This window comes from Candoia aspera, chromosome 1 (assembly GCF_035149785.1).
Source record: "Candoia aspera isolate rCanAsp1 chromosome 1, rCanAsp1.hap2, whole genome shotgun sequence".
Classification (NCBI taxonomy): Eukaryota; Metazoa; Chordata; class Lepidosauria; order Squamata; family Boidae; genus Candoia; species Candoia aspera.
The window spans coordinates 25,587,912-25,612,703 of NC_086153.1; the positions used below are offsets into that span (position 1 = coordinate 25,587,912).

Consider the following 24,792-nt stretch of genomic DNA (forward strand, 5'->3'; position numbering starts at 1 on the left):
AATTTTAGAGTTAGTCTTGCTCTTTCAAACTTCAAATTATATTGTAGAGCAAGTTGTCTGTCATGGCTAACAGAATGGATAGAATCCCCGCACAGTAGAACATCAATATTGGAAGGAGCCAGCCTAGGTAATGGGCTTCACAGATATTTATGGTACAGGGACATCAAAGAGGATAAAAAATTAAAAGAACATATTGTCATGTTCATCGTTCCAATGGTTTGAATACATCGTAACGTTTCACATGTCACTCTCCTGTTCCGTGTCTGTCATTTGCGGGGAGGGGAATTTCAGCCGTGCCAGGCTGTAATCTCCTTGCTGTTCTGCAGGAATGTATGTTTGGGTTATGACATGTCTTCAAGGTTACTTTCCCAGGCCGATGTGTGATGGTTGCCAACACCTGGGAGGGGGTGGTTGCTATGGTGGGGCGAGGGGCGGGATTGGGTTTGAAGCGAGGGTATTTAGTTTGTATTTGGCGCGCTTTTGCTCATTCTCAGCTTTCTTTGTATTTGCATACTATTCCTTTAATAAATCAGTTATCTTTAAGCCCGAGCTTGTGAGACTGAGTATTTGGGTTTAGGCAATCATTACATAAAGCTGAGAATCATAATGAAATTTTCCGCTAGCCCCCATCCAAGCCTTTGGTGAAGGGGAGAGCTAGCGATGACTTTAACAATGGATGGACGAATCGGGGCGCAACGGCGCTCCAGCGGGGACGGCGTGGCGGAAGCTCGGTCGGGGCTAGCTCATGCCACCTGGAGACCCCAATACCCCACGTTTCCGGAGGTGGAATTCGCTGATCGGCGGGTCAGGCCGCAACGGGCAGAGTCGCGGGGGAGCGACCTCAGCGCGGTGGCCGGTAGCGATGTTCCGGAGTCGGGGATGGGTTTGGAGGTGGAGAGCGGCGCCCCGGTGTGGTCCCCGGAGTGGCTGGCATCCTTGATGGCCCAGGCTGGGACGCGGCGTGGCTGCATGGTTCCGGCGAAGGAGGGCGGCACATCGGCATTTTCGTTGGAGTGGTGGGTGTTCCTGCTGACCGAAGCCGAGCTGCGGTGCGAGCGCTCGGAGGCGCAGCGGGACTGGATGAGGAACTTCCTGTGGCTGGAGATGGCGCTGCTCCACGGGATGCAAGCGCGGCAGGAGAGAGCCATCGTTCCTGCCTGTGTCAGCGCCAAGAAGGGTGCGGCCTCGAGGGGCCTGGGCTGCGTGGAGAGCGGCGGCGGTCGGGCGGGATGCAGCGGAGAGGCCGAGGTGAGACAGCCCGCCTTGGGGCCCGAGGAAGAAGGCGACGCATTCATCGCACTGAGGGCGGAGGAGGTGGACCCACCGAGCGAGGCTGGCGATCAGCGAGAAATCCTGGATTTCGGGCGAGATAGGGGTGGGTTTCAGGGCTTTGTTTGCTGGAAGCATGTCCCTCCGGACTGAGTGGAGGGGCGGGGCTCTGTGGTTTGCTTTAGCATTCTCATGCTGTTTAGCCTTTTGCATTTATATGCTGTTTAACCACTGTAACCTGTTCCTTGCGTTTTGTCATGATCGCAATGTTCAATGCTAATATCTGCATCGTGAAAATTTTCATGCCAATGCTTAGATCTTGTGTAGAGATGAATGGGAACGTTTCACATGTGGATTCTTTGATGCGTGTCTTCCTATGTATAGGTGCTGATGCGTGTCCCACACTGTAAAATCACTTAGCCCGTCTTTATTCTGCCTAGCCGCATGAACTTGCTGCTTAGTTTAGTTTCTTTAAGGGGGGCGATATGTCATGTTCATCGTTCCAATGGTTTGAATACATCGTAACGTTTCACATGTCACTCTCCTGTTCCGTGTCTGTCATTTGCGGGGAGGGGAATTTCAGCCGTGCCAGGCTGTAATCTCCTTGCTGTTCTGCAGGAATGTATGTTTGGGTTATGACATGTCTTCAAGGTTACTTTCCCAGGCCGATGTGTGATGGTTGCCAACACCTGGGAGGGGGTGGTTGCTATGGTGGGGCGAGGGGCGGGATTGGGTTTGAAGCGAGGGTATTTAGTTTGTATTTGGCGCGCTTTTGCTCATTCTCAGCTTTCTTTGTATTTGCATACTATTCCTTTAATAAATCAGTTATCTTTAAGCCCGAGCTTGTGAGACTGAGTATTTGGGTTTAGGCAATCATTACACATATTATAAAACAAAGCTTGATAAAAGTATAGGACCTGCAATAGTAAGTCCTGCAATTTCACTGCTAGCTTCTCTTTAAATGCTTTTCATGCTGGACATAACTGTAGTAAGAAAAGTGCAATTACATATATAGATATGGTCCATTCAGATTCCATGAATAGACTAAAGACACAGCAAAAATTACTTGGAAAAGGCCAGAATAGACCATGGTTGATGTACTAACAAATTGTTGGAAGAATAAAAACTGACCTCAAATATGAGGGAGGGCTTCTAAGAAAAATGACAGAATTTGAAATACACATACAGAATCAAGACTACCTATTAGGGCATATATTTAGAATGCTATTTAGATATGATAAGGAGACAGAATAAACAAAATGATAAAATAGATGCAAAACTTTAAAGAAACAGTCACAATACAACAATTGGAAGAACTATGAACAAATTTATAACATTCACCCCAAGTTACAACTTAAAAAGAGAAAAGTGGTATAAACTGTTTTATTGATGGTATATGTACAACTCCATCAATAATTGTCAAGATAGACAAATCATATAGTAATAAATGCTGGAAATGCCATGATACAGAAGGAACATTTTACCATATGTGGTAGACATGTAAGGTAAAGGTAAAGGTTTCCCTCGACGTAAAGTCCAGTCGAGTCCGACTCTAGGGGGCGGTGCTCATCTCCGTTTCTAAGCCTTAGAGCCGGCGTTGTCATAGACACTTCCGGGTCATGTGGCCAGCATGACGACTCGGAACGCCGTTACCTTCCCGCCGAAGCGGTACCTATTGATCTACTCACATTTGCATGTTTTCGAACTGCTAGGTGAGCAGGAGCTGGGACTAGCAACGGGAGCTCACCCCGCCGTGCGGTTTCGAACCGCCAACCTTCCGATCGGCAGCTCAGCGGTTTAACCCGCAGCGCCACCACGTCCCCTAGACATGTAAAAACAACCCCAAAGTACTGGAAATAGTACACAGTACTATTCAGAAAATTTTAGAAACCAAATCTGAACTGAAACCACATTTTTTTAGTAGGCATAATTCCAGTGTGTGTGTGTGTGTGTGTAAATAAAATTTACTAAGATACATGTTCACAACCATGAGGATAAACCTAGCACAACTTTGGAAAAGATAGTTATTTATATCAGTCTGGGAACTTAAACCTGGAGAATATGTAGTAATGGCAAAATTAACATCATATCTTCAGAACAGAAGTTTGACCAAATTTATGCAAGACTGGTTTCCATATATATTATATATAATGCAGCAAGGGAAACTTAAACATTTAGAGTATGCTTTTTAAGGGAAAAAGAATTGAGCAAAGAACTGAAATCAGAAACATATCAAAATGTTAACTGTTTATAAATATTGTATATCAGGTGGAGTACAACCAAAGGGAAGTTGGGAACTAAATATTCAACTTGCATTTTTTTCCTTATTCTTTTTTCAATTATGTTAGGCCTATTAAATTATAAGCTATGAAGTAGTATTTAAATACAGTATATAAATGCAGGGTCCATAAACAAACAGAAGACGTATCTACCACAGCCATTAAAGAGCTGATAGGATAGCAAGGATGATGCTTTCACCACTGTTGGCTTTCAGTGCATCTCAAAAGAGAAGTCCCCAAATAGTATGGCAGTAATGGCTGCTAGGTGTTCAAACAGCATTATTTCTCTACTATTAGATATAATTTGTTTTGCTCGCTCACCCCATAATGCCATAGCTTGTGTGGATAAGTCCATACATCCTCTTAATCTTCCTGCTGCAGAATGCGACATTCTCTCAGCTTGTTGTTTATTCTGCCCCTAAAGCTGAAGCAACTAATTCACCGTAACACACCTATCACTGGGAACCAGTGTGAGGCCCTCTTTTCATTTAAAGCAGATCAAGATTATAGAGAAATATTGCCAGTTTTTGCCAGGGTGCAGAACTAATTCTACTGATTCCTGCTCCCTGTTTGTTGAAAGAGATTTGAAAGGTACCTCTATAGTTGGATTCTTTGAGTGAAGTACCAAATATTTTAGAAGCCTTTTGGTTTCAGTAAATTAAACACGACACATAATGTAGTCATTCACTTGATTTGCCTTAATGCCTTACTGTAGTACTTGGCTGCTGTTGATGCCACCACAGCACCATATGCATTTAGTTTTCTTCAATTTATGTTGTTAAAGCAAGAGAAAGAGGAACTTGACAAAAATGGCAACTGCAGGCACCTGCTGTTCTAAATTTATTTATTTATTTGTTCTTCAAATTTCTATCACCGCCCATCTCTCCCGAAAAGGGGACTCTGGGTGGTTGAATAGAAGAAAAGGCCTAAAATTAGATCGATTGGTTGATTATACCAATGTCTTGAACATCCAGACTGGATGTTATGAAAGTAGCATTTTTTCTTGCCAGGTAGGCTCAGACACTCAGTACACACCCATGAGGGAGGCATGGGATTTGATCATGTATAGGGAGAGATTATTCCACTTCTTGCCTCTCTTGGAGATAGGAAAAGTTTGGGCAGAAGAAGCTGGGAACCAAGGCTGGGAAAAACATAGGGCTAACATCCTTCCCTACCAGCCTCCGATTATAGTTCATAGAATTTCCAGGAAAAAGTGAAGTGAATATCTGTTTAAAGAAGATTCTATTTTTTGTTTAAAAAAAATAGGCTGTCCAACTCAAACTCACCCCGGTCTCAGTCACCTCCATGGTGCCTGCTTAACTGGAGCAACTCAGAGCAAATCTGAGTGACTTTATCCAGCAGATGTTTAGAATAGTTCACACAGCAGCTCTGTAGGGGCTCCTCTTTCCCCTCCTTAACCAGGAGGGCGTAGGTTGCCCCCGACAAGGCTGCTAGCCAACATTTGGCAGATACATTAAGAGCAGAGAAATGCATACATTTTGCCACTCTTATTGCCAGAAGGTAATCCTTAAAAAAAGCTCTTACCTGGGCTCAGTCAGAGTCACTCTCTGTCTTTCCCAGTAGTGCTCTAGGAGTGTTTTCTGTTGCTTCATCCTCCAGAGATCATCTGAAAATCAAGGGTCCACAAACAGAGAGAGTCTGCAAAGGTGTGATTTGATCTAGGGCTTTGGCTGCCCCCCTATTCCAAGTGGCAACTGAAGCCTCAGTCAGGCCATGCATCAGAACTTCAAGAATAACCCCCAATTCCCTCTGAAACCCTGTCAGATCCATCAGGTGCTTGTGGCAGGCTGATCAAATTGGCCCTGCTTCCCAGTGGTTAGGAAGTTATAATATTTTGATAGAATCTTCATGTAATAATAAAGTTTCTAGCAGAAAACTATTTCTAGCAGACCATTATCAGCTTGTGATCTGGCTGCAGAACTGCATTTTCTTCTGTAATTTAACCAAATGGCTAATCATGGTCTGATCAGGTCTGAATTTATCTCCTTCAAGACTTGATATTTGCATTTTGGGTATTCAAAGTTGAATTTTTTTTCCAGGTTTTCTTTACTTTTTTAATGATAAATTTTGATTTTGTTTATCTCCTCTAAGATTGGCCTGTCTCCCACAGGAAGAAAAAAGGGCTGAAACCTCTAGTCACATGTCTATATGTTACATGGACAAGAAGGTATGGGGTGGACACCATGTGAGGTACTCCCTAGAGGACAGATAGTATCAACTGGAAGTCCCAAGGTTCTGGCCCAAAGCAGGAAGTGAGGCCATGGGAAGGGGACCCAGTGCTCTTCTAGAAGAGGAGGTTCTGAATCCTGCAGCTTTCTTCCTATAGGCTCAGCTGTTCTATTACACTGGAGTTGTGCATTCCACTAGTATTAGTATTAGTATACTACACTGGAGTTCTGTAACTAAACTTTCCATCCCTTCCTGTATTTTTACCTTTTAGGGATGCGGCAGGGAAATGACATTGGGACACAGTATCGGTCTGCCATCTATACATTCACCTCAGAACAAATGGAGTCTGCCTTGAAATCTAAAAATGATTACCAAAAGGTAAGGTTAAACAGAACTTAAAGTGCCTCCAGACCTCCTTAGAACATTCAGACTGAGAAAAGCCATTATCAGTTTTGTGGCTATTAGCTTATACTTTGCTGCAAAGAATTAGGTTTTTTTGGCTCCTTGAAGACTAGCTGCCTATTTTGTTCCCCATCTCACTGTTAAGGTCAGTGCATTCATATCAAATATTCTTCTGGCCTGGCTGTACTTTTCATTCATAATGAAGAGAAACTCCATCCCAGAACTGTGAATATCTTTGCTGTCTGTGGAGTCCTTCGTGCTCTCTGAGCCTTGTTGTTTTCTTGCAGACATTTCATTGCCAGACTAGGCAACATCTTCAGTGCAAAGAGGGAGTGGGCCTTGCTCTCAGTTTATATACCGTGGCTTGCCCTGCTTGTGTTGGTAGGGGTGTTGTTCTCTCCTTGGGAGTTCTTTGATTGGGCTGTTGTTTGCCTGAGTTAATAGTTCCTTGATTAGGGTGTATTGTGCTGTTTGATGGCTTATCTGGTGTTAATCCTAGTGTTGATTTTTGCATATCTGGGTGTTGATTGCTGGCAAAGGAGTGTACTGGTCTTTTGGCTTTTCTATTGTCTCTTTTGAATGATATGTCAATGTTGTTTTCCTCTATGCGTCTGTTGATGGCTGCTTTGTCTGAGTGCCAGGCTTCCAGGAATTCTCTGGATTTTTTGGATTTGGCTTGGTTTAGGATGCTCACAGTTTCCCAGTTGAAACTATGGTTGAGTCTCTCCATGTGCTGTGAGATTAAGGAGTTCTCATCGTGTCTTCTGACTGCTAGTTGGTGTTCGTGGATGTGCTCTGCTAGTCTTCTGCCTGTCTGTCCTACATAGTGGCTGTTACAGTCTTTGCATTGCATGTTGTAAATAACTCCTGTTTTTTCTTGTTGGGCTATTGGGTCTTTTGGCTTGCTTAATATGTTTTGAAGAGTTTTAGTTGGTTTATGTGCTACGGTGATGCCATGTGGTTGTAACAGTCTGTTGGTGGTTTCTGAGATGTTTCTGATGTATGGCAGAGTTATCCTTTTCATAGCTTCTGTTAGTTGGGTTGTAGTGGGTTGGGTGGTGAGGCACTTTTTGATGAAGTTGCACGGGTATCCATTTTGCTAGAAGATGCTGTACAGATGATCTTTTTCCTTTTTCTGGTGTTCTGGGTTGCTGCAGTGTGTAAGTGCTCATCTGAATAATGTTCTTACACAGCTTCTCTTGTGGGAAGTTGGATTGTTACTTTGGTAGTGGAGCACTTGGTTGGTGTGGGTAGCTTTCCTGTAGACTTGTGTTTCCAGCTTACCATCATTTCCTCTACTGATGAGGATGTCCAGGAATGGTAGTGAGTTGTTGTTTTCTTCCTCCCTTGTGAATTTTATTCCATTAAAGATGTTACTGAAACGTCTGCAAGAAAACAACAAGGCTCAGAGAGCACCAAGGACTCCACAGTTCAATCCTGAGCTACAAATATTTGCTTCGATTGTTTGCTGTCTGTTTGAATAGTTGTGGGAGGCTCTTTATAAAATATGTGATGTCTGACATCACTACCTTTGAGTTTCCTTCCTGCAAGGGACAGTCAGCAAAATAGCATATCATCAGGGAGCCTTGCTAATGATTTCACATTAGTTAAATACAAACAAAAGAAGAATGGGAGACAGTAACAAACATATAACTCTCCTAAACGCAGGCTTGAGTTGTTTATTCACTTGAAAACGGTTTTACTTTGTGAAATATTATACAGCATTTTATCTTTGGATAGTTAGGAGCTATATTTAGGATATTTATAGTTAGGATATTTCCAAATCAAACTCCTATGCAGTGATGCAATAAACTCTAAACTTTATGTACTTTTAGTTTTTGTCTTTGTCCTAGGTACTATATATTGACTACATCTGAAATAGTAGCAGTAGCAGCAGTAGTGGCATGGAAAAATGTGTGCTGGGCTACTATACTAATGTCCTTCCCCAAAGTCTCCTCCTCATCACTTCCCAGTGAACTATAAATTTTATTTTAAGGAATGCCTGCACCATTATTATTCATATTATTCCTCCCCCCTCCAGTTTCATGTGCAGCTTTGGGGAGATGGGTTTAAGATTGAAAAAAAGTCTTTTTTTCCCCCTTGCCCCAGAAAATCTTTCCAGTTGTATACTGAAAGGGAGGTTTAAAAAAATTGGGGGAAGGCTTACCATAGCTGTAGTCTTACAGATTGCCAGCAACATTCTGTGAAAGTGAAGCATATTGAGTTTGCACGTTACCAAGTAGCAGCCTTGATTCTCACTTTAGCACTCCTTTAGCTGAGGCTGGCGACAGCAACTTTCCCCCACGTCCTACTGTGCTTGGACTACAGCTGATCATGCTATCATTGCCTGTCTGTTTTGCCTGTCAGCTTGGAGAGAGTATTGCCCTGTGACTGACTGTTATAAGTCAGATGTGACCATGAAAAAGTGCAGGTATTGGTCCTCTAATCAGAGGTAGCTGCTCAAATTGTGCGACTTTTTCTTTTTGGTCCATTCCTTTGCCTCTTTCCTTTCCCGCCTTTTCATTCTTGACATGCTAGTTTTTCAAAAACAAATTTTCTGGGTAGGTATCTGACCCATTTAAATGGAGAGACTTAAGGTGTTTTCACAAACAGAAAAGGTTGAAGTAGTTCCAGGCATCCTAACTAGACTCTTTCTCAGTATCTCCTTTTCTCAGTATAGCTTAATGTTTTGCATTTTAATTTCTCCGGTCACATGCAAGAAGTTTGTTAGAAGGTCAGATCACTGAGAATTATTCATATAGTCTTTATATCATAAGTTGTGTCTATCTAATTTAAATAATATGGAGTATAGTTCAGAAATAAATCTTTCTGAGATTGATGGAATTTTGTCCTGGGGATTGACAGTACAGGATTTAAGCTTTAGATATTTAATTCAAGTCAAATTATCTTGCTGTAATCCGGCTGTTTTAAAATCACTCTTATGTATACTTAATCTGTAATATCCTGCAAGCAATTTCTGTAGATAGTTATTTCATTGTTGTAGTTTGGTAGATCTAAAAGCAAAATGGAGAACTGTCAATCATTTTATAAGCTTAAATGAAATAAACTGCATGGTGGTATTCTCCTACACTAGTGTAATTTCTCCTACCCTACATCCAGAAACAGGGGTCTCCACAGAGTAGGATAAAAAAGTCAAGATGGTGGCCGGTGTGATCCATGTGTTTTTTATGTGCATCGTATGTGTGACACACATAAAAAAAGACGGGTAGAGCTTCAAGTTTACCATCCTGGGTGCCATCCTGACTTCTATGACCATATCCTCTGGACACCCCTGCCCAAAAAGCAATAGAGAGTTGGGGCTTATTTCCTGAGGAGGCAATATACTTTTAGCAAACTGGAGCGAGAATGTTGATTTATACTTAGTTACAGAGGCCAGTATCAGGGACTTAAGCTGATTTCAGATTCTGAATCAGGGACCAAAATGTGTCAGCTTGTTGTGTAGTTGCCCAATGTTGGTCAAAGAAAAGAACTGTAGGGAGTCCAGCCTTTGAGCAAAGAGTCCTTTTTGGGGGGGGGGGAAGCCAGGTTTGGACATGTGATGCCTCTGTTCAAGAAAAACCTTCTCAGTTTGAGTACCTAGAAGATTTTGCCCCATGTTTGCTTGTACACAACTTGGTAGAAACTCTCTGACAGTTTTACCTCTAATTTTGAAAATGATGGGCTTGATCTTCTATTTATGATGTGCTGTGCAGTGCCAAAAGTTATGCTGTCAGCCTCTTTGCCTTTGGAAAACTTTGGAAAGTATGAATTTGTTCCAGATTTATTTTGGATAGTTCCTACACAGGAAGGCAGGCAAGAAGGTATGCATTTCACTGGTGAAGGATTGTGTTTATTGTTTCACAGGCAGTGCTTCAGTTTTATATATGTATAGTCTTAATCCTATTCTTCTATCTAATTTACATCCTACTTATTTTCCTATACACCTACTAATTCATTTATAGAGTTTTTCAGTAATTTCTCATAGTTTGTAAAACATACAGTGAGTCCAGCTTGCATACAATCTCTGCATTTGTTTCTACCTGTATTCCTCTAAGAGCAGTAGAGATTTTTTTCCCCTTCTCTCTAAACTGTGTTTACCTTCACAGGCCCTTTACACACTGTGCATTATTTTCCTAGCCTCCCAGCTCATGGTATAGGACGCTGGTTTCTGTCTCTCTCAGAGATTCCAGATGGGTGAGAACTTCACCTGTTCTCAGACTTTAGACTGTTTCTCCTTTGCTTGCATATAGCCCTCAGCTGACTCTGCTTCTTTTTGTTGATCTCATAACAATTTAGCTCTCCTTCTGGCTATCCCGCACTGTTCTCTAATGGACTCATGTCTTCTCTCTTCCTTGGACAAACTAATATGCTCTAAGCTCAAAAATGTCAATCCTACCTCCAACACACTCCACACTCCAGTACTGTAGTCACTTAGCCACTGAGCAATCTAGCCATCAGCAGTGTTGCTCTCCAGCCATATTTCTCTTCTCCCTGAGTTCTAGTTGGCAAGTAGGCAGGGAACATAGAGACATTCCTGTTTCTTTTAGAACAGTTGTGAATCTACTGTACAAAAACAACTTGTATCTTCCAAAAGCTTGACTCCTCTCCAAAAGGGGAAAAGTGGGGGAAAAATCCTTACATGTTTCCTATTAATTACAGCTGAGCTTCTCTTTATGCATACACAGAAAGGAAGAGTTTTCATATTCCAGCCTCTTCTATGCAAGCTTTCTAAAAGGTTCAGAATTTTGCAATGTTCCATCAGGATTGCTGCTGTGTGTAAAAGATGCATGGCATATTGCAACAAGCAACCAACCCATAGTGGTTTATTGTCTGATAGCAGACTATTGCCAAGAGAAAAATAGATAGCAGGTGGATGCCCAAAAAGATACAGATTCCCAATCCAGACACATGGTTAGGTTATGCCAGGATTCAATTGCCATGATTTGCTGTGGTTTAAGTGGTGATTATGCTTATGTCAGGAAATTTTGTGGAATGTATCTTTGGTTTAACGTCTTTACACTTCGTACTCCTAATCAGTTCTGCAGTGGCATTGGTACATGATCAAGCTAATCCAAACATTAAATAATCCATTTGTATGTCCAGGAGTTATGCATTATCTTCCCTATTTTTTGTGTTTGTATAATTCTTTTTTTTTTTTTTACTATTTCAGTTATTTAATTATATCTTGATTAATCATCCGCCACTCCAAATTCATCATTAGTGCTTCCACATGTGCAAAATGGTGTTGGGCATCAGCGTATGCAGCAAATAAACATTCACATTATTCAGTGGCATTTGATTACTGCAAAGAAGGGAAATACCGCTGTAATTGACTTGCCAGCTCCAAGATATGGAAATTCAGAATTATGGCCAGGACAGAACTTGGTTTATTTCATTGCCCTCTGGTGGCCCTAACACATGTCTGCAGCACTGTTAGAACAGTTCATATCTCTATCTCTTTTTTTTAAGCATAGGGAAGTTGCCTGTTGCTCAGTACTGCTGACAATTTGAGACCATTCAGAGAAGTTAAGAGAAGCTGTGCAAAAAATGTTAACAAATGTTAATGCAAGCCATTTTCTTTCCCTGCATTGAGCATGTTTCATTCTGTAGCAGTGATAATCTGTATGTTTAAATACCCATATGTGTCTTACTTCCTCCTATGTTCTAGTATATATTAGGAGCTAAGCAAATTCCAATTCATCTTCCAGTAGAAACTTCCTGCAGAATGCAGAAATGGACAATAGCACCTTTCAATCTGCAAAAATATATATAAAAAAGATATATTTTTCTTTGCAGCTGAGAATTAAGTGGAAAACCAAAATCCAGCTAGAGCTCAAGGCTAGGGAATGAGTCTGAAGCCAGAAAAAGAGAATCATTGGGAGTAAGTCAGCCTATAAATTGAGTAATTAAATACGATAGTCACAAAAGCTTTAATCTAGCTTGACAGTAGTTTTTTTTTTTAAAGAAACTGCTAGGAAGTTATTATTTACTTATTTTAATTTGTATCCTGTTTTCTCCACAAGGGTATTCAAGGTTGTGAAAATAAAAAAATAAAATTAAAAAAACTGGTGAAAACTAAACAGCCTTAACTCCTTTTCTGAAAGCAAAATTAAAGGAGATTGAGCACAGCTAAAAGAAGCTAATTCCATAGCATGAGGAAAGCAAAGGAGAGGCCCTCTCTCACATTTTTTAATTTTTTTGTTTGATACCTGTTTAATTGTTATTTTATGTAATATGAGTTATTTTATATAATATGAGCGGTCATCAAATCTAATAAACAAACAAACATGTAGATAGATAGATAAATAAATAAATAAAGAGCCAGGTTGGCCTAGTGGTTAAGGCAACAGGCTAGAAACCAGGAGACTGTGAGTTCTAGTCCCGCCTTAGGCATGAAAGCTGGCTGGGTGACCTTGGGCCAGTCACTCTCTCTAAGCCCAACTCACCTCACAGGGTTGTTGTTGTGGGGAAAATAGGAGGAGGAAGGAGTACTAGGTATGTTCCCTGTCTTGTGTTATTTATAAAAATAATAAGGATGGGATAGAAAATAAAATAAAATAATCAGATAATTTGTTGCCAGAAGAGAAATTGCTTATTCAGACATCTAGACAGAGTCTGCAGATTGTGGCCCCTCTTTGTGAGGTTCATGAGGCATGGAATGGCAACAGGACTTCTCAGTGGTGGCCCATACTTTGTGGAACACTCTTCCCCAGAGGTGTGGATACCCTCCAAGCCTGGTTATTTATGCCTGGCAAGATAGAAATACTGGAAAATAAAATAATAAAATAAAAGGAAAAGAATGCACCCATTGAAGCTTCTGGTCATTTCTCAAAGGTAGTTCTTCATAGAACTACAGGTCAGGTAGAGTTGCAGCTGAATCTGAACATCAAAATAAAATTCTTAAGCAAGTTCAAGTGAATTACTGCATGTACCCCAAACAAAAACTACATTGAATTTAAGACTATTTCCCATTCAAAACAAAGTTTAAACAACTTCTCTCAATCCCTTGCTGTGCACTTACCTATCTAAAACAAGACTTTCAATTAAAATATAAATTATTGGAGGGTGGGGAGAAATATAGCCAGCTTTTCAAGAAATATAGTATTCATAAAACTTTATCATTTGCTTAAAGGAAAAAAGTGTGAGACAGCATTGGAATTAAAACTGAGTTGTGAGCCTACTGGGGAGCTGTTTTCCTTCCTTTAAGTCTTAATCTTAGTTGTTCCTTCTCCTAGTTCTGACTTTATAGGACTGTAAAATTTATAAAAATATAGGGCAAGCTTTTGGAGGGAGATAAAAGCTGTATATAAGTGTTGATGGTTGCATATCAATCTGACTATTTATATGTTGAACATGATCTGAGACAGATACTGTATGTTTTATTCCAGAGTTGGGGAATGTGTGTCCTCCAGATGTTCCTGAATCACCTTCAATCATTCTTGAGCATTAGACTATCTGGCTAGGTTTGGAGGGCCATATATTCCCTTCCACAGCTTTATTTAATATTTGAACAGGGCTGGGGATAGTAGACATTTCCAGTGCAGCCCAGTGTCTGTCTGATCAAAAATGAGTCTTACTGAGCTCACTGGAATTTATGCTGGAGACTTAGGGAAATAAGTTCTCTGAGTTACTGGATCAACTTCACAGAACTTTAATTGAATCACAATTTCACCCCAACTCCAGTTGAAACTTACTTGGAATGCATGCCTTCAGTTACAGAGACCCTTTATGCAGAGAGATTGCTGTTCTTCAAAAATGGCAGACTTTCAATCTGCCCACATTCAAACATTTTCTTTCCATGTTCCAGGGATGAGCTGTACCCAGATGGCAGATTCTGAACTGTAGTGCTAGTCAGCCCTGAGACAAATGAAACATGGCCTACAACTGCTCCAGTTGGGCTCATGGAGGAAAGGTTAACATTTGCAGTGTTCATTATTGGCCAAATAACACCGTTGTTATTTGAACAGGTATGGTGGAAATAGTTCCGTTATTATTTTTTTGTGCCTTCAAGTCAGTGTTTACTCCGAGTGACTGCCTGGACAAGTCCCTGCAGTTTTCTTGGCAAGGTTCTTCAGAATTGATTTCCCATTGCCTCCTTCCTAGCGTTAAGAGAAAGTGACTAGCCCAGGGTCACCCAGCTGCCTTTGTGCCTAAGGGAGTGGGACTAGAACTCATGGTTTCCTGGTTTCTAGCCTGGTGCATTAGCAACTACACCAAACTGCTATAGATGCATTTTAAAATTGGACAGAAGTAACTAACAGTTTTCATAAATAATAACTATATAATAGTGAGGAAAATGTTCCTAAAAGCAGGGAGGGAATTTGGTTTCAGACATTATTAACTTTTGAACAGAGATGAGTTCTATATAGTATATTTATAAAAATACAGACTAGCATATCCCCCCTTTCTTCTAAAGAAAAGATGATAGACTTTTATGTATGTATGTATGTATGTATGTATTTTCTATCCTGCCTTTATTATTTTTATAAATAACTCAAGTCAGCGAACATACCAAATACTCCTTCCTCCTCCTATTTTCCCCACAACAGCAACCCTGTGAGGTGAGTTGCGCTGAGAGAGAGTGACTGGCCCAAGGTCACCCAGCCAGCTTTCATGCCTAAGGTGGGACTAGAACTCCCAGGCTCCTGGTTTCTAGCCTGGTGCTTTAACCACTAGACCAAACTGGCTCTCAAACTGACTTACATTGAATTAACCAAAATAATGCCTTTGTTTTGTAAAAAGAGGTACCACATGCCCTGTTGTAACAGAGATAAATACATTTTTTAAAAATACTGTATGGGTATGTTTGTTGTGTTGGCAGGGTGAAACTTAAACAGAAGACAGAAATGGAGCACTATCTGATCTTCTATCCTCAGCCTCCCTCTTCTCATTTCTGCCCCCACCCTTACATGCAACACATTTATCTTCTTCCATGTGACACCTTGAATATGCTGCAGAATCAGCTATAGTTACCATAGTAACCAGCCTAAAAGCCATGCCCATTGGATGCATCCTCGGGAGGAGGAAGAAAAAGGCCACCCACCATTGTTCCTATCAACTCTTAGCCCAGAACCCATTAACAGGCATTGTCAAGAAAGGGCAACACCCGGAGGTCACTTGAATTGCATTCCCTGCTTGCCTTGCTGTGTCACTAAGAGCCCCTTCCCTTCTCCCTGGGTCAGTGTGATTAGTTTGACCCTTAGATGTGGATGTTGCCAAAGAACAGGAGTCAAGCAGAGAAGTACAAGCAGGGAACTTCTTTTGTTTAATATGTTGCCACATTTTCTTTTGAACTGTTTAGGATTCAGATGCAGTTGCAAGTAGGGCCTTTCCTCCTGCCAGTTCAAACAGCGGAAATGCAGATGACAGGCCTCAGATATTATAATTAACTTCCATTTACAGCACAGCTGTCATCAGAATTGCTATGACAATTGAGCAACCAAGAGGGCCATTCTGCACCTGGACCAGATTAAATTCTAAACTTGGTTTTCCTTTGATCTTCACTCCACACTTCTCTCTCTTGCACATACATGTGCACATGCACCCACACATACACACACATTCTGATGGTGTTTTATTTGTAAAATAAATATTTGGGCTTCTCAGCACTATCTTGATACTTCTAACATTCAGGCACAGAACAGCTTGAGCTTCTTTGCAGTCTTCACAATAATGCAAAATCGTGAAGATGCAACTGCATGTGGAATATGCGGGAAGCTGTAGGGAGGCGGATGAGAATTGTTCCACTGAAAGGTTCTGTTCTACTAGCAAATGGAAAAAGTTCCATTTCATTTATATGCTTATACAATTTTTATTTCTCCATCTCCAGTTCTGTAACATGTTTAATGTTCACTGTATTTGTATGTGACAATTCTTCAATATTATCAAGGTGTTTTACAAGACTGAAAATTGTTGGGGCAATGTTTAGCGGTTGGGTGTAATTCAGTTAAGGATGTCCTCACAATTTTTATACCATTTTATAGTTATTTAGAATTATTGTATCGGTAGTCTTTTTTCTTGTGTTTGGTCCTGGATGAAAATAAATTTTGATTGATTTTTTTTAAAGGTGTTTTGCAAGACTCAGAATTGTTAGGGCAATATCTAGCAGTTAGATGTAATTCATTTGAGCCCTAACCCTTGTGACTGTATGAAGAAATGCCCATTTCAATTTATCTCCAGTGATAATTTATATCTGTTGCAAGGATATTTCAGTTATGTCTTTGATTCCGTCCATCCACCTAATTCATTGTCTTCTGCTTCTGCTTCCCAAACCTGTCAAGTATGTTCTCATTATCTTCTCACATCATGTGCCCAAAGTATGTGAGTTTCTGCTTGTTGATCATTGCTTCGAGAGAGCAATCAATTTTTTTTTCATCCAGGATCAATTGATTGGTTTGTCAGGCTCTGCCTGCTACCCAATAAAACGCGGACGCTAATGTAGGCTTTAGGTTCTGGCTTTAATTGAGTATAGAATGCATGCCTTAGGAAAAGCTGAGAGTGAGTGGAGCGCACCGGAACGGGATTTAAATAGCCCGCGCCAGTCAGCGCTCCACCCCTCCTTACTCCGGGTGTGCCCCGAGCCCCGATTGTCCCGTTGCTGGTGAGTGAGGGGTCGTGGAGCCCCCTCCTGTGCCTCGGGTGGTTTCTTGATCGGTTTCCCCGGCCAGTGATGGGTCATTGCCGGGCGATTAGGTTCGTGATTCTTTTTGACAGCTCGGGTGTGCCTCGTGGTCGGGCGTTGTCAATTACCTTCTTTGCAACATTGTATCTCTTCCTTCCACGGCTCCTGCTAGAGTCGTTACTTTGTTGCCAGCACCTGTTGCTCTCTTTTGTTAACTAGTTGCCTTTCCCCTTAATCCCCCGGCACCCATTTCCCTGTATTGTTATGTGAGTTGTTGCGCTGTCACAAGCATCGCAACGGTGATCATGACATGTTCTTCTTATAGTCCATGATTCTCTTAGTAAGTATCTCAAAATACCTAATTCGAAGATAGCTATCTTATACTTCTTGCTCAGAGTGTCCAGCTTTCATAGTCATATATTACCACTGGAAAAAAATGACCTATTTCCATCTTTATTGACACAAAAGTATTCTTCAGGACCTTGTCTAGGTTTGTCATTGCTTTCCTCCCTTGGAGTAATTTACTTTTACTTTTCCAGCACACTGTCCATCTATCTATTCTTGATCCCAAGAAAATGAAACTAACACTTTGTCACCCTCAGCGATAAATTCACTGACCTTGCTGGTTGACATACCTTTATTTTAATATTTAATATCAACTCAGATTTCTATATTTACTTTCATAATGATATTTATGTGTTCTTTATTTTCAGTTAATCAAGTAGTATTTTCATATTTCATATTGTGTATTCTGGCTTCCAATTTTGATTTCAAATGTGACCTTTTCTAATCCTATCATTCTTACGGTAATTCCTTGTTCATTATAAAGGATCCTTAGAAGAATAAACAGATTCCCGATCCACCTAATAGGCTTAACATTTGAATACGAGTTACAAAATCAAAGGCCTTGCCTTTGTTGTGTGAGGACTAAGTGTAATGGTTCTATAATCTGCACATTCACATGCATCTCTTCTTTTATATAGGCTTGTATACTGATCCTTTTCAATCTCTAGGCAAATAGTTCCATATTAACTGAGAGAACTGTTAGTTTTTTAATAGTCTTTTCTTTTTGCAGCTTTAAATAGTTCAGTGGGTATTTCCTCAGAACTTGGAGTTTTCCTATTTTACAACTGGTTCAATTCTTTTGGTACCTTACCCCCAACCCTACGGACTTGCCCTTCACTTTGGTTTCTGCACCAGCAATCAGCACTGACTCTGAGAGGTGCTCTTTGTGGGATTACAGGGGAGGTGGTAGTGTTTTGATTCCCCAACGAGAGGTAAAGGTTGCCCTGCCCAAGACTAGAGGGAAGGGTGTGAGACTGGAAGCTGCTGCTGCTGAAGATACAGTTGTAAGGTTTGAGCCTACTTCTGACTCTGAAAACAAAACTTATTCAGAGTCAGAAGGGGAAAATGAAACATATCAGCAAGGACCTGAGGAAGTGACTTAGCAGAGTGGGAGAAATCACAGGAGAAGATTGGACAAACTCTGGAGGGAGATTTGAAGCCTCCAATCAGTGCTCGAGAGAGGAGAACAGAGAAGCGCGCAAAAGAAAAAGAAGCGTGATTGGCCAGTAAGGGAAAATGGCAAGAAAAGGAGCAAATAAAAAGGCAGGTGCACCAAGAGCAAGCTCCTGAGACAACTGCTCTTTTGAGCTGACAGCACCTGCGGGAGAATCCTTACCAGTGTCAGAAGCCTTACCTGTAGCCAGCATGGAACCAGTGCCTTCTGCCCGTGCGGAAATGCCTTCTGCATGGGTCACCCCAGTAGAGCCTCTCTCTGCCATCCCTGCTGAGCACAGCCTCATGTCTAGCTCCAAGCCTTGTTGCTTTGCTCCAGCGCGATCCTCAGCATTGTCGGAATGCTGCAGTTCAGTCCAGCCTTGCCTCCAGTTTGCAGCCTTGCCTGAATGCTCCAGTCCAGTCCAGTCTTGCTTCCAGAACCAAGCTCTGCCTAGATACTCCAGTCAAGCATTGTCTAGCCTTTGTGTGCCAGCCTGATCTAGCCTGTGTGCCAGGGCATCTACCTGGGTGTTCCATCTCTCCTTTGTCACGCACCATAGCTCCTTCCAGTCTTGCAGCTTTGAACCAAGGATTGTCCAAGTTCTGCCTTGCTTCCATCTGACTCTGCAGTGTCGCCTGGGTGTCCTTTGCCACCTGGGTGGACTTAATTGAATTACATGCTCTAATCTATTGCAAGAACTTTTATGACTGTAGATAGTTCAGTAAAGAATTTTATTAGTAGCTCTGCCTGGCCAACTCATAGTCTGAACAGAACAATAGTTATAGAGGTTTTCCCTTGCTGCAGTCAGGGTGAAGAGGAGGTGGGGGGAAAAAAATAATCCAGTAAAAGCTGAAGCTTCTCCTTTTGCAACCAATGAAGAAATTGAAGTTCCCACCACTTCTCCATTGGGCTCATGCTGAAGGCAGAAGAGGTATAGACTGGTGAAAACATAATGGACATTACCGCCCCCCCCCCCCGCCAGCAAGAAGAGAGGTATTAGTGCCATTGAAGGGAGAGAAACATGTAGTCAAAGGACAGATGAAAAGAGTAAGAGGATGAAAATCTCCTGGCACCTCTAGATCTAAAGAAGGAGTGGAGGATGAAGCTGGAAAAGAAAGTGATGTCAGGGTTGAAATTAGCAAGCTGAGAAGAGGGAAGGCTGGGAATAACAAAGTTCATCATGAAAACCTATACAGTTGCTGTAACATAAGACTGAGAAGCAACTGGGGAAGGCAATGGCAAACCACCCTGCTATAGTCTGCCAAGAAAACGTGGCAAAAGCGGCATCCCCCCAAAGGGTCAGACATGACTCAGTGCTTGCACAGGGGAACTTTCACCTTCACCAAGACTGAGAAGAGGGTGGTTACTCCTTGTTTGCAGCATCAGAGTGAGAGAATGAAACCCAGAATTTAACCTTGTGAGGCCAGTTCCTTTAGCTTGGTAGAAGTTCCTCTTTGTCTCATTTAGTTTGGTATCACTACAGTAATGAGCTGAATGAATTATCTTTCTTTATCCATTCTTGTTTTACGTTCAAAGTCTGTATAGTTCTTATATATCTTTCTTGTTGTTGCCCAAGGCTTTCATCATCCATCTTTCTCTAGTAATTATGATAGTTTGTTTTGAAAAAACACTTTGATTTTTTTCTCTTTGAAATTTCAGAATATTTTTTCCAGTTCATTTTTATAGTGTCTCTTTCCTCTTTCCATAATTTCTCAAGTTTCTTGCACAAGTGTATTGAATCTGTTCCACATGTTGCACTTATATTCTGATAATACATCTTCTAAGCCAAATTTTACAGGCACACCTGGTCTTTTTAATTTTCTAAGTTTAACCTCTGTATTTGACATAATAATTCATGTTCTGGTTTACAGTCAGCACCTGGAAATGTCCTTGCTGATTAGATTTCATTTCTTTATCTTCTGTTTCCAATAGATAGTTTGATTTAGATGTTGTCCATCTGCTGAATGTAGAGTCCACATTTATAATGCAATAAAAGAAAATAAACAATTCTGTCTGCAAAGCTCAACCTATCTCTGTTGTTGAATTTACCCAATACATGTCTTCTTACAATTCCAGGTTCCTCCATTTTTCCAACTTTTACATTCCAATTATCTATTAGTAAGTTATTTTAGATGTGTACATTACTACATTGTTTTTAGATGTACTTTTAGCACCACCTGCAATTTGCCATAGGACTCCTCAGTGTCCTCCATCTATTGCATTTAATAGGTGCATACACTAGTATTACCTGGAAGCTCACTGAATACACTAATTTTAATGGATATGATCTTGTCACTTATAGCCAACTACATATTTAGCAATGTCCTTCCATTGCCGTTCCATTCCTTCATCTGGTCTCATGCCCTAACTATTATATAATCTAATTATTTATTTAAAGTGGCTTCTCCAGTAACTAAAGGAGTGCTTTCTGACCTAGGATCTCATTATCTGACACCCAAACTTGTCCAATAGCTGCCTTCATATTATTTTGTTGGCAACAATAATAGAAATGGTTTGTCATTGTTTTCTCCTGTGTTTGATTTTGAAGTTCCTTCTTCTAGATAGGTTAGCTTTCCACATTCCTGCAGAATCTCACATAGTGTTGTATTCTGATTCCCCTTCGCTTCACCCCTCCCCTTTTGACCTTACTAGCAAGGATGACTCTACTAGAAGCTCATGGTCCTGCTGGCATTGTTAAGGGTCATTGACACTACTGAGCCTTCCCACTACAAAAAGGAATAACTAGCAAATCCCACTTTTAAAAAGTTGCGTGGGACATTTCTGTCTTCCTTTCTAATGTGCTGAACTTGAACAGTTTGGAGAGAAATAGTGGAATTTTTTTATTTAGTAGTGCAATGTTTTTATTCGGGCTTTCTAGGAAAAAGCCGTTTCACACATTTCATAAATTTAGTCACTGGCATGCTATGTTCAAGACTGGAGACTAGTATTTCTCTGCCAATTCAGATATAAAAAGGAGGAGGAGGAGGACTTACCATACTTCTCCTTCCATCTCTGACATTGACAATACAAATGGGGCATGAATCAGAGGCTGGGCTGCCCCTCTTATCTTATAAATGGTTGAGGTGGCTGGCAGCAAGCATAGGGACAGCAGGAAGTTTTGTAACAGTTAGCTAATAAACAGGTTTACCTAGTTTAACAATACACAGCAGAAATTTTAGAGGGATTTAATAAAGCAAATATCAGTTCAAGGCCCCTCAAATCAAGCCATGGGGCAAATCAAATCAAATCAAATCTTTATTGTTGCAGTCCGGGATCAGTGTACATAAGACTAACCTAAGACTGTGACAGGGCAAGACCAGTACAGAGTGCGCTAGAAGCATAAGCACTAAAGGTGAACAATATAAAACTATACAAATCAGGAAAAGTGCAAAAGAAGTAAAAAGCAACTAAGAACATAAAATCCTGAGCCATAAATAGCTGAAATTAGCCCTAAATCTAAGGGAGGGAATAACTCCTAGATTTAGAACTATCTAATTTGAAAATAGAGATTAACATTTAGAGGTTAAAAAATTAGAGTTTAAAAGTTGGGGGATTAGAATAGCTGTTTCAAATTACACTATTTAAAATGTGTATAAGTCTGGACATGGACATACCTAACACCAGCGGGATGGTCATGTATGCATACATAAGACCATTCCAGACCCTGGTTAGGTGCGTGGGGCTGTGAAGCATAAGACTCACTCAACAGCCAGAGGTTGGCACAGGATTAGCTACAGGCTACATGGATGCAGATAATGGTCTGCTTGAGCCAGACTTAGGGTCTCTCAGGGTCTGCCATATTCTAGATGCAGCTGTGCAGAATTCTGCAGTACTGTAAGTAACGGCAAGGTTCTCAACTGAAAGTAAGCAGGCAGTATAGAAATGGCTTGTGTGGCTGGGATACTTGCACAGGAGCAGAGTAAAAAGGTTGTCACAAACAAGCTTTTTTATTGCTTGCAATTTCCAATTATTGCAGAAGGGGAATGGAGGAGACTGTACTGAAGTTTTTCGGGGTGGAAGAAATTTGGAGCACTGCTCGCATCTGTCTGTCACTCTGTGTCAATTAAGCTTTGTTTGATGACAGGTTTACCTGATTATATTCCATAGACAATGGGGCATGAGAAGAAAAATCCAGTGCTGAGATCTTACACTATAGAGTTCTTTTCCATGGGAACTGGTATTGTTCTGCAAGGTCAGAGGGGTCAAGCTATAAGAGTATAAATACAGTTTAAGCCAGTAGTGGGCAATGCCATTCAATATTAAGGCATAGGATAGCATTAAAGATGCATCATAGAACCTGGAAGGCTCAGCAAAAAAAAACAAGGAATGGACCAATTCCAGTGGCACAAAGCTGGGAAAAAGTCCCTGCTGTGCATCATAGAGGAGCTGGTCTAAAGCCTTGGCATCAAATAATCTAAGTGCTGCTGGGATGTACTGACTACCTCTTGATCTCAAGAATTTGAGAACAGCAAAGGAGTTCCTCTGTGCAATCTGTATGACATGATCAGTGTTGGGCTTTCTGGAGCTGGATGCATGAAGACCCACCCCTAAGTATTTAAAGCGCAAGACATGTTTCATCCTGTGTCCCTCAATACTCCAGAAGCAGGGATGTGTGGCCACCTTGGGGGAGGATGTTTAAGATTTTTTCAGAGCTCTCATGTTAGGGCTTAATAGATCCCTAAGGGATTATAGGGGGACTTCTATGACATTAGGACGTTGCAGTAGCTCAAAATAGGTTCTGCTGCCAACCTCTCTGTAAGTGCCTTGTCTAATTGGGAAGTCCATTTAGCACAGCATCTGTCTTAGTAGGTAAAATGAAAGATTGAAAACAGTGTCTGGGGCTGTTGGAATAGAGATGCTAGACCGAGAAGTGGTCACTAAAAACTTGATGAATGATTCTAAGGCTCTCTGCAAGGGGGAACAGGTTCTCTGAGGTGATCATATAGTCAATTACCCTAATTTGGAGCCCATTGAAAACCATGAACTCCCCAAGATGGAGTTCTGGCAGAACTGTGGGATAATTGTCTGTGGCATTTCATTCCGTCCAGCAACATTTCTTCTATCTGCATAGAAGTGGGTTTATGAAAAGATGACTTCTGGCATACCCTTTGGAAGGTTAAGGGAGAATCCTCCATACCTCAGGTCATAAATCTGTTCTCTGGTACTCACAATCTTTCTTGGCACTAGAGATGTGAAATAAGATTCCATACACATTTGCTTCTTGGCCTTGCCAGCATGGTAACTCCCCCAAAATCATTTGAGAGGATGTTTCTAGATATTTTCTTGCCTTTATGTGGCACAATTAAGTAACAAGATAAGGCCAAGGGTCATTTCAAGTTGGCCTTTAGTCAGAAGCTCTCAGTGAGAAAAGTAATTGGGTTGCCACCTTGTTTCCAACCATGGGGCTATAGGAGGGAAGCAGCCTTCTTGGTCCTTGAACAATACTCTCTAAAATGGGGCCAGAAGATGATCCAAATGCATTTATAAATTTGAAGGGCCCTTGGCTGCAGGTTAGCCAGAGTTGCAGTGGGTTTTGATATTGTCTCTAGCCCAAGAAGCAGAATTTTTCCCCATCAGTGGGCTTTCTGTACCTCCCTTGAGATGGGAAGATACATGAGATAGCAGCAGCATTTTCAGATTTCAGCAGCATAACCGATGGTTTAGCTATAGCTGCAAAGGAAGGGTAGCAGCAATACCTGAGGGTATAAGCTGTATAAAAGATGAGTGGTCATTTGGGAAAGGAGAAATCATTTATTTATTTATCATATTTCTTTACCGCCCAACTCATATTGCATGAAAGAGACTGGACTGTTGGAGGCAACTAGACCAAAGATCCCTGCTGAAGCAAGTAATGAAGCAGCCCAGAGGAACTGGCTGTTGTCAACTCACGTCTAGGGCATGTATAAGGCTGTTGACTAGTAGAAAAGAAGGTTCTGTGTTCCAGAGATTCTTATCAGTTAAGCAGGAAGCTGAATGGCTTCTGGAGGGATGGGTAAGGAGGGAGGAAACATTGTAAAAAGCTGTGATTTATGGGCCTCCAGCCAGCATGGACTTTCACTGCTGTAATTAAGAGAAACACCGTTTGTTTTGCTCCATTAGAACAAGGGCAGTATGCTATGCAAATTACTGGAAAGAGTGTTCATGCAAGCATTGGCTGAAATAGAAAATACTTTGGAAGAGACCAGGTGTCCTCATTCCTATGTTATGGAATATGAGTAGGAAGGCGGCTTTATTGTACCTCTCCCTCCATCTCCAATATATGGCACTTGCTTTAAAAACAAAAAGAAAACAACACCCTCATGTTTTTTTCAGCTGTTGGTGAATAGAAGCACTGTTTTCAATGAAATAATGTTTTGGCACAACTTTTTCTTGTGTTGAATAAGACAGAAATGTTTGCTGAAAGTAGAAAGTTGCTAAGAATTGAGATAGGGGAGTGGGAGGCCACTGGAGAAACTTAGGTGCTTGCTCATGTAAGCTGAATTTGAATATGCGAACTGAAGATGCTAAATCCAAAGCCTTATGCATGCAGG

At 41.2% G+C, this 24,792-nt stretch overlaps 1 protein-coding gene across 2 annotated transcripts in view; it reads left to right on the forward strand.

The window, feature by feature from the left end:
- MSRA (methionine sulfoxide reductase A) overlaps window positions 1-24,792 on the forward strand; it is a 242,753-nt gene that overhangs the window by 137,089 nt on the left and 80,872 nt on the right. For both annotated transcript variants that reach the window (XM_063300883.1, XM_063300874.1), the window contains one exon: window positions 6,010-6,116. In XM_063300883.1, the coding sequence (XP_063156953.1) occupies window positions 6,010-6,116 (107 nt within the window). The remainder of the gene's footprint in view (window positions 1-6,009; window positions 6,117-24,792) is intronic.